General features: G+C 52.1%; 1 protein-coding gene and 1 non-coding gene across 2 annotated transcripts in view; one reads left to right on the top strand and one right to left on the bottom strand.

The window, feature by feature from the left end:
* Positions 1–378: 378 nt before the first annotated feature.
* TRNAK-CUU (transfer RNA lysine (anticodon CUU)) lies at positions 379–451 on the bottom strand. The gene has a single exon. It is a non-coding gene; the product is annotated as a tRNA-Lys (tRNA).
* A 1643-nt stretch (positions 452–2094) lies between these two features.
* Positions 2095–10153, top strand: part of LOC143172075 (small conductance calcium-activated potassium channel protein 2-like) — a 147984-nt gene continuing 139925 nt past the window's right edge. The window contains 3 exon segments of the mRNA XM_076361317.1: positions 2095–2220; positions 2222–3115; positions 3738–3833. Of these exon segments, the coding sequence (XP_076217432.1) occupies positions 2095–2220; positions 2222–3115; positions 3738–3833 (1116 nt within the window).

Below are 10153 nucleotides of genomic sequence, written 5' to 3'. Positions count from 1 at the left end.
AGGTGCACAAGAAGCTGGGAGGGGGGCACAGCCAAAGTGGCCAAAGGGACATTCCATACCATGTGACGTCATGCTCAGTACATAAACTGGGGAAAGCTGGCCGGGGGGGCCACTGCTCAGGGACTGTCTGGGCATCGGTCGGCGGGTGGTGAGCAATTGCATTGTGCATCACTTGCTTTGTGTATTATCATTATTATCATATTATTATTATCATCATTTTATTTCAATTGTTGAGCTGTTTTTATCTCAACCCACGAGTTTTTCTCACTTGTGCTCTTCCAATTCTCTCCCCCATCCCACCAGGGGAGGGGGGAGTGAGCGAGCGGCTGCGTGGTGCTCAGTTGCCGACTGAGGTTAAACCACTACAGTCCTTTTTGGTGCCCAACGTGGGGCACGAACCCACGACCCTGGGATTAAGAGTCCCATGCTCTACTGACTGAGCTAGCCGGGCGAGCATATTGTCCATAGCCGTCCAGGTGAGCATATTGTCACCTGGCTGCTCCGATGCTGGGATAATGGAGCCAGTAGCCTGGAATTAGAGGGTAGGGAAGCCAAGCAGCTGGGATCCCTTTCTAGGGAAGGGGGCATTGACAAAGCGATTGGAAAAGGGACACGAGTCCTCAGCCTTTGGAGGCGACTCTTGTCAAGCGTGAAGGAAAGGTATCCCTTCAAGGAAGATGTCATATGTCGCCCAGGCAAGTGGACCACCATGGAGAAGGGTATCCAGTTTCTGAGAGAATTAGCTGTGCTGGAGGTGATTTATGGTGACCTGGACAATGAACAGCTATCCAAAGATCCAGATGAAGTCAAGTGCACACGACCCATGTGGCGGAAGTTTATAAGGAGCTCACCATCGTCATACGCCAACTCATCGGCAGTGATGACCTGGAAAGATGGAGAGGAACAAACAGTGGATGAATTGGCTAGTCAACTCCGGCAATATGAGGAAAGTCTCTCTTCCTCCCCCGTCTCGGCTGTGGAGAAACTGTCCCGGGAGATCCAGCAACTCAGAGAGGATAGGTCCTACTCCTCACCTGTACGGACCAGTATCTCGGCTATTAGGAAGGAAATTAACTCTATCCCTGCCGAAACCAGGACACTCTGTCTAAGGGAGTTGCCATAATTCAGTGAGAGTTTGGGAGAGAAAGGAAGGTGAAGAGGCAAAATGGTAGCAGGTGACAAACTTAAAAGATTGCTGTGGAACAGATTTTCAGGAAAATGGATCCAGACAAAAACTCAATTACTTAATGAAAATGATCCTGTTTCACTGTTAAAGCTTCTGGTAACCCATTAGAATAAGTCCCTAACCTATAAATCACCTTGTATTGCATCCTCAGCTGATGACCTAAAACCCTATGAAACTTCCAGTGACTAGTTTCTTCCTTTTTTAGTTCAGAAAAAGAGTGGCCAAAAGAAATCCTCCCCTTTATTATAGGTCTGAAAAATATCGGAAATTACTATATGTAACCAAATGCCAAAGGATGGCCCCTGAGCGGTTAGCTCTCACTGCCACCCCGGGCCCTGCGGGCCCTGGAAGGCAGTGGGCCCTGGGCCCTGTCCCGGGCCCTGGGCTCTCCCGAGTTTCAGGAGAGGAGAGATCTCCTGTGACCTCTCTGATGGCCTGTGAGCACGGCCTGAGGCCGCAGCCCGGCCCAGCTCCTCTCCGTGCTGGGCGTCGGCCGCGCCAGGCCCCGAGAGCCGCCTCCTCCCCGGGGCCGCGGCGAGGGCCTCGGAGCGAGGGCGCTGCTCCGGGAAAGCGGCGGGGCGTCGCTGGACAGCTCCGGAGCGCAGCGCAGTGCCCATGTTCTGGAGACGGCGCAGATGTGTGCGGCGGCGTCGGGGCCGGGAAGCCCCGCCGCGGCGGCCCTTTCCTCGCAGAGGGGGATCCCGGAAGCGAGCTCAGCGAGCGCTCTCCCCGCCCACCTCGGGACCCCCCGGGTTTCTGTGGCATGGGGCATCCCGGCGGCGGGGCGGAGAGCGAGGGTAACCCTTACCTGCGGGAGTGGTGGGAGACGGGATCCCCGCGCGGGAGGGGGCAGGGCGGATGGGGGATCTCTCCGCCGCCTCACGCCGCAGCCGGTCTCCCCCGACGAGATGCTCCTTGTTTTGGTCCGCCCGACCAATCGGACGCAGCGGCTGGATTCTACGGAAGCCGGGATGGGCCCTTCGTGGCGGCAGCAGGACTCTCCCCTGCCGACCATAACGCATTGCGCAGGGTGCATGCACCACCACCACTTGGTCCTCCTGCGGCTTTAACGCCTCTGACATGGAAACACCATTGCAGTTCCAGCCGGGCTTCCGCTCCGAGCAGCAGCAGCAGCACGGCCAGGACAAGCAGAGTCTTCTCCAGCAGCCACAGCAGCAGCAGCAGCGCCCATGCCTCCAGTGCAACAACTGTACCTACTATGGGGCCGCTGCGGCAGCGGGGGCTAACCTGCCCTCGCTGCTCCGCACTTCTTCGCCCCTCTCGGGCGCCTTCAGGACTCACTCCTCGCCGCTCTCCATCTCCGCCTCCTCCCGGCAGGGCAGCCAGTTGAACGTCAGCGAGCTCACCCCCTCCAGCCATGCCGGCTCGTCCAGGCAGCCCCACCAGTACCCCCAGTACCACCAGTGCCATAGCCTGCAGCAGCAGCAGGCAGCCAGTCCCAGCAGCAGTGTCAGCAGCGGCAGCACTCGCCACCACCACTACCAGCAGCGTCGGGAGAGCAATCCCTTCGCCGAAATAGCCATGAGCAGCTGCAGGTACAACGGCGGCATCATGCGGCCGCTCAGCAACCTGAGCTCATCCCGCAGGAACCTGCACGAGCTTGACTCCGAGTCTCAGCCGCTCCAGCCGCCGCTCGCCAGCCCCATAGCCGCTGCCCCGGAGATCGTGGTCTCCAAGCCCGAGCACAACAACTCCAACAACCTGGCGCTCTACGGCTCCGGCGGCACGAACAACGGCGGGGGCAAGTCCAGCAAGAAGAAGAACCAGAACATCGGCTACAAGCTGGGGCACCGCCGGGCGCTCTTCGAGAAGCGCAAGCGCCTCAGCGACTACGCGCTCATCTTCGGCATGTTCGGCATCGTAGTCATGGTGATCGAGACAGAGCTGTCCTGGGGCGCCTACACGAAGGTACTTGCCACGCCGTCGGACCGCCTTCCTCTCGCTCTCGGCGCCGTCGGCGCAGCCCGACCCACGACCCCCCCCGTCCCCTCCCGTCCCGTGCCCCTGCCGCGGGCTCCGTGTCCGCCCCGGCCCGCGGGCGAGGCCGGCTCGCGGGAAGGCGGCTCCGCAGCCAGCTGCACTCTTCTGTCAGCCGTTCAAATCCGTGCGGTCTAGCCGCCCCGCGCCGCCGTCCTCGCGGAAAGGCGGCTGCCGCCCGGCCCCGACGTCACTTCGTTTCTCTTAGAGCCCAGCGCGGCGGGACTGTTCGGCCCTCGCCCGGCCCTGCCGTGAGGCGTCCCTCGCCCTGAGGAGAGGTGCCCTGACCCCCCGGCACCGCCGTGTGGGGCCCACTGGTCCTCCGCCCTGAGACGAGATGCTCCCCCCGCGGTTCCGCAACCGTGAGGCGAGGTGTCCCCCTCCCCCGGCCCCGCCGTGAGGCACCCCCCGACACCGTAAGGCGAGGCGACCCTCCCTCCCCTCCCAGTCCGGGCTCCGCTGCTCGCAGTGGGGCTGGGGAGCCCGGCGGGGCGGAAACGGTCCCGTGCGTGTGGGTGGGTCTCTGACGGACAGTGGTGTCTTTCTGTTGCAGGAGTCTCTGTATTCCCTCGCTCTAAAATGCCTTATTAGCCTCTCCACGATTATCCTGCTTGGGCTCATTATTGTATACCATGCAAGGGAAATTCAGGTAATGTTTCACTTTACGAATTGCTGAGTGTTTACATATCTGTGGTTGCAGAGTCAGTTTTTCTAAAGGCTTTATTGTGGTAAGCACTTTGCACTTCCCGCTGATTCAGAAAACAAAAATAATCACTTAGTGCTTCCTGAAGTTCAGTGAATGTATTTCATCCCTGGAGAGAAATAAGATAGGCTACATGGACACATTCATGCTAGGAAGCATTGCCTGTTAGGGACTGTTACCTGCGATTATGCTAGTAGGATCACTTAGTTCTGAGGTTATAGCACACTTTCTCTATGACATACCTGCTGTCTTCTGTAGCAGATGTAGGGCAACAGTCTTTTATTTCCCAGTGACTAAATGTCATGCTGTGCATTTTCTCTGGATAGCAGGGCTAATTATTAGGAAAGAGGCATCAGTAACTTCTAGGTATGTAATCTTCACTGTGCTGTTTCAGATACTAGCATACACTAGAAGAATATTTAAAAAGAGGGGGAAACCTTATGTTGGATTTGTTTTATTTAATGCCATAGAAATTACAGCCACTAGGAAATGTGACAGAGGAAAGCTGTCAAGAAAGGTAGGGCTAAAGGTAGGGGGAATTTAATGATCAAAGCTATAGAGTAAGTCTAAAAATACTGTCACATGTCCTGTCCCAGGTACTTAGTTCTAATTTCAGTTGTCTTTTTTTTTTTTGATCAAGAAATTACAATTTGACATTTCAGTTAAATTGAAACATATAAGAGAGAGTTTTCAAAGTTTTGAAGTGAAAAATACCTTATTTGTAGATACATTGGTGTTTTTGCTATGTCTAATTAGAGATACCTTGGGCTACAGGCAGAAATGACAGTTTTCAAGGGCAAAGATGTCTTCTTCAGCAGTACCAATTAACAAAAAAGAGAAATTAAGAATTGTATAGTACCCTTCTTCTATGCTGTTGTGGTTTAACCTCAGCCGGCAACTAAGCACCACACAGCCGCTCGCTCACTCCCCCCCCCGGTGGGATGGGGGAGAGAATCGGAAGAGTAGAAGTGAGAAAACTCGTGGGTTGAGATAAAGACAGTTTAATGGGTAAAGCAAAAGCTGCGCACGCAAGCAAAGCAAAACAAGGAATTCATTCACTACTTCCCATCGGCAGGCAGGTGTTCAGCCATCTCCAGGAAAGCAGGGCTCCATCACGCGTAATGGTTACTTGGGAAGACAAACACCATCACTCCGAACGTTCCCCCCCTTCCTTCTTCTTCCCCCAGCTTTATATGCTGAGCATGACGTCACATGGTATGGAATATCCCTTTGGCCAGTTTGGGTCAGCTGTCCTGGCTGTGCCCCCTCCCAGCTTCTTGTGCACCTCCAGCCTTCTCAGTCGGTAGAGCATGGGAAGCTGAAAAGTCCTTGACTAGTGTAAGCACTACCTAGCAACAACTAAAACATCGGTGTGTTATCAACATTGTTCTCACCCTAAATCCAAAACACAGCACTGTACCAGCTACTAGGAAGGAAATTAACTCTATCCCTGCCGAAACGAGGACATATGCTGTAGTTCTAATATGAAAGGGCACCATAGTCTCCTACTTAGACTACTGCTAGAGAAGTATTGCGTTACTGAAGACTCTTTGCCAAATGGGATCCTGTCCTGCAGTCCTTACATATGAAAAACACTATTTCTGGCTCAGAACCCAGTTTCTTTGCATTAATATCAAAGATGGGCAGCTGTTTACCATTATTGTACTCAATAAGCATCTGGTGACAGAGTATCACTATAAACTATTGGAATACTGACGAAGAGGTTTCTTTATTTGTGTAAAAATAAATAAATGCAGCTGCTGCGATGTGGGAGCCTTGTTCTCCAGTGTACCTTGCTATCAGTGGTGCTTGAGGCACTAAGAACAAAGCTGAAAAAACCAAGCTCTGTAAGTATTTGAATTATTCTATGTATTTTCAAGAAACCTTAAATAGAAAACAATACACAAGACAACCAAATAGTCATAGGTTTCTGTATGCATATGCTTACAGTAGGTAGTTACTCCAACATTTGCATATTTTTTTTAAGCTAATTAGATACACATTTTCATTCTTTCAGAGTGTCGTGGTTTAACCTCAGCCGGCAACTGAGCACCACACAGCCATTCGCTCACTCTCCCCTGCCCCGGTGGGATGGGGGATAGAATCGGAAGAGTAAAAGTGAGAAAACTTGTGGGTTGAGATAAGAACAGTTTAATAATTGAAATAAAATAATAATAACAACAACAATAAAAGAATATACAAAGCAAGTGATGTACAATGCAATTGCTCACCACCCGCCGACCGATGCCCAGACAGTCCCCGAGCAGCAGTCACCCCGGCCAGCTTTCCCCAGTTTATGTACTGAGCATGACGTCCCATGGTATGGAATATCCCTTTGGCCAGTTTGGGTCAGCTGTCCTGGCTGTGCCCACTCCCAGCTTCTTGTGCACCTGCAGCCTTCTCAGTCGGTAGAGCATGGGAAGCTGAAAAGTCCTTGGCTAGTGTAAGCATGACTTAGCAACAACTAAAACATCGGTGTGTTATCAACATTATTCTCCTACTAAATCCAAAACACAGCCCTGTACCAGCTACTAGGAAGGAAATTAACTCTATCCCAGACGAAACCAGGACAGTATCCACCCCTTATTCTATACCATCTACGTGATGCCCGGGTCCCCCACTTTCCAATACATTCCCATTAATCACCATGCCTTTTCCTGTCTTTTGATATATATATACACACAGATATCATTCCCTTAGCCTGTGGGCCATCGCTCTAAAATGTCCGTTGAGTTCATTTAGTCCATGACTTTGGGCTCCATCTGTCATAATAATCTTTCAGGCCAGGAAAGATGGAGATGGTATGCGGTGTTGGATTCTTTCATGCTGAAGTCAGTTTTGGTACCATCATCACTGTGCTTTGTTCGGTTTCATCAAAGTTCATTCTTCATTAATCTGGGTGATTCTTTTTGTAATACTGTTGATATGGCATATAATATTACGTAGCAATTAACATCATACAGCTCAAATCATTGGCTATACCTACCCAATATCAAATCCCCTTGAGGTACACCTCGGACTTCCCCATCCTTCCGCATTATCCACCAAGTGCACCCAGGTCCTCGAGCAAAAGCAGTCCCACGGATGGGTCTGCCTTTGCCCAAGGCAGGAATAACCCAGACTGTCTTCCCCAGCATATTTTCTTTCATGTGCACTACAGGGACTTTATTCCCATCTACAGTACATAAAACTTTTGACTGGGCAGGGCCTGCTCGATTGGCAGATCCCCTCGTGTTGACTAACCAGGTGGCCTTTGCGAAATGCGTATCCCAATGTTTGAACGTCCCGCCACCCATTGCTCTCAGCGTAGTCTTTAACAGTCCATTGTATCGTTCAATTTTCCCGGAGGCTGGTGCATGATAGGGGATGTGATACACCCACTCGATGCCATACTCTTTGGCCCAGGTGTCCATGAGGTTGTTTCGGAAATGAGTCCCGTTGTCTGACTCAATTCTTTCTGGGGTGCCATGTCGCCATAGGACTTGCTTTTCAAGGCCCAGGATAGTGTTCCGGGCAGTGGCATGGGGCACGGGATATGTTTCCAGCCATCCGGTGGTTGCCGCCACCATTGTAAGCACGTGGCGCTTGCCTTGGCGGGTTTGTGGGAGTGTGATATAATCGATCTGCCAGGCCTCCCCATATTTATATTTCAGCCATCGCCCTCCATACCAGAGAGGCTTTAACCGCTTGGCTTGCTTGATCGCAGCGCATGTTTCACATTCATGGATAACCCGCGCAATAGTGTCCGTGGTCAAGTCCACCCCTCGATCACGAGCCCATCTGTATGTTGCATCTCTTCCTTGATGGCACCCTGAGGTGTCATGGGCCCACCGAGCTATAAACAATTCACCCTTATGTTGCCAGTCCAGATCCACCTGAGCCACTTCAATCTTAGCAGCCTGATCCACCTGCTGGTTGTTTTGATGTTCTTCAGTGGCCCGACTCTTGGGTATGTGAGCATCTACGTGACGGACTTTTACAACCAGGTTCTCCACCCGGGCAGCAATATCTTGCCACAATGCGGCAGCCCAGATGGGTTTGCCTCTGCGCTGCCAGTTGCTCTGCTTCCATTGCTGCAACCACCCCCACAGGGCATTTGCCACCATCCATGAGTCAGTACAGAGATAGAGCACTGGCCACTTTTCTCGGTCAGCAATGTCTAAAGCCAGCTGGATGGCCTTTACTTCTGCAAATTGGCTCGATTCACCTTCTCCTTCAGCAGTTTCTGCCACTTGTCGCATAGGACTCCATACAGCAGCTTTCCACCTCCGATGCTTTCCCACAATACGACAGGACCCATCGGTGAACAGGGCATATGGCTTCTCATTTTCTGGTAGTTCATTATACATTGGGGCCTCTTCAGCACGCGTCACCTCCTCCTCTGGCGATATTCCAAAATCTTTGCCCTCTGGCCAATCCATGATCACTTCCAGGATTCCTGGGCGACTGGGGTTTCCTATTCGAGCTCGTTGTGTGATCAGTGCGACCCACTTACTCCACGTAGCATCAGTTGCATGATGTGTACAGGGGACCCTCCCTCTGAACATCCAGCCCAGCACCGGCAGTCGTGGTGCCAGGAGGAGCTGTGCTTCAGTGCCGATCACTTCCGAAGCAGCTCGAACCCCTTCATAGGCTGCCAATATCTCTTTTTCAGTTGGAGTATAGCGGGCCTCGGATCCTCTGTCTCCCCGACTCCAAAACCCTAGGGGTCGACCTCGAGTCTCCCCTGGTGCTTTCTGCCAGAGGCTCCAGGTAGGGCCATTCTCCCCAGCTGCGGTGTAGAGCACATTTTTTACATCTTGTCCTGCCCGGACTGGCCCCAGGGCTACTGCATGAACTATCTCCTCTTTAATTTGTTCAAAGGCTTGTCGTTGCTCAGGGCCCCATTTGAAATCGTTCTTCTTTCGGGTCACTTGATAGAGAGGGTTTACAATCAGACTGTAATTTGGAATATGCATTCTCCAAAAACCCACGACGCCTAAGAAAGCTTGTGTTTCCTTTTTGCTAGTTGGTGGAGACATGGCTGTTATTTTGTTGATCACATCCATTGGGATCTGACAACGTCCATCTTGCCATTTTATTCCTAAAGACTGGATCTCCTGTGCAGGTCCCTTGACCTCACTTTGCTTTATGGCAAAACCGGCCTTCAGCAGGATTTGGACTATTTCCTTCCCTTTTTCAAAAACTTCTCCTGCTGTGTTGCCCCACACGATGATGTCATCAATGTATTGCAAGTGTTCTGGAGCCTCACCCTGTTCCAGTGCAGTCTGGATCAGTCCATGGCAAATGGTGGGGCTGTGTTTCCACCCCTGGGGCAGTCGGTTCCAGGTGTACTGGACGCCCCTCCAAGTGAAAGCAAACTGTGGCCTGCACTCTGCTGCCAAAGGGCTTGAGAAGAACGCATTAGCGATATCAATTGTGGCATACCACTTGGCTGCCTTTGACTCCAGTTCGTACTGAAGTTCTAGCATGTCTGGCACAGCAGCACTCAGCGGTGGCGTGACTTCATTTAGGCCACGATAGTCTACTGTCAGTCTCCACTCTCCATTAGACCTCCGCACTGGCCATATGGGACTGTTAAAGGGTGAGCGAGTCTTGCTGATCACTCCTTGGCTCTCCAGTCGACGAATCAGCTCATGAATGGGAATCAGGGAGTCTCGGTTGGTGCGATATTGCCGCCGGTGCACTGTTGTGGTAGCGATTGGCACCTGTTGGTCTTCGACCTTCAGCAACCCCACAACAGAGGGGTCCTCCGAGAGACCAGGCAAGGTGGACAGCTGTTTAGTTTCCTCCGTCTCCAAGGCAGCTATACCAAAGGGCCACCGGTACCCTTTTGGGTCCTTGAAACACCCTCTCCTGAGGTAGTCTATGCCAAGGATGCACGGAGCCTCTGGGCCAGTCACAATGGGGTGCTTCTGCCACCCATTTCCCATTAGACTTACTTCGGCTTCCAATACAGTTAGCTTTTGGGATCCCCCCGTCACCCCAGAAATACAGATGGGTTCTGCCCCTATATAGCTTGATGGCATTAGGGTACACTGTGCACCAGTGTCCACTAGAGTCTTATACTTCTGTGGGTCTGATGTGCCAGGCCACCGAATCCACACAGTCCAGTAAACCCGGTTGTCCCTTTCCTCCCCCTGGCTGGAGGCAGGGCCCCTCTAGTCCTTGTCACAGTATTCGTTTCTCACTTCTTGTAAATACGAGTCAGAAGTTTCTTCATTAAGATCAGGAGTAAGATCAAACCTTCTACTCTGTCTGGGGAA

Source organism: Aptenodytes patagonicus, chromosome W (genome assembly GCF_965638725.1).
Source record: "Aptenodytes patagonicus chromosome W, bAptPat1.pri.cur, whole genome shotgun sequence".
Classification (NCBI taxonomy): domain Eukaryota; kingdom Metazoa; phylum Chordata; class Aves; order Sphenisciformes; family Spheniscidae; genus Aptenodytes; species Aptenodytes patagonicus.
Note: the sequence above shows the minus strand (reverse complement) of the source record. Positions and strands in the feature narration are given on the sequence as shown.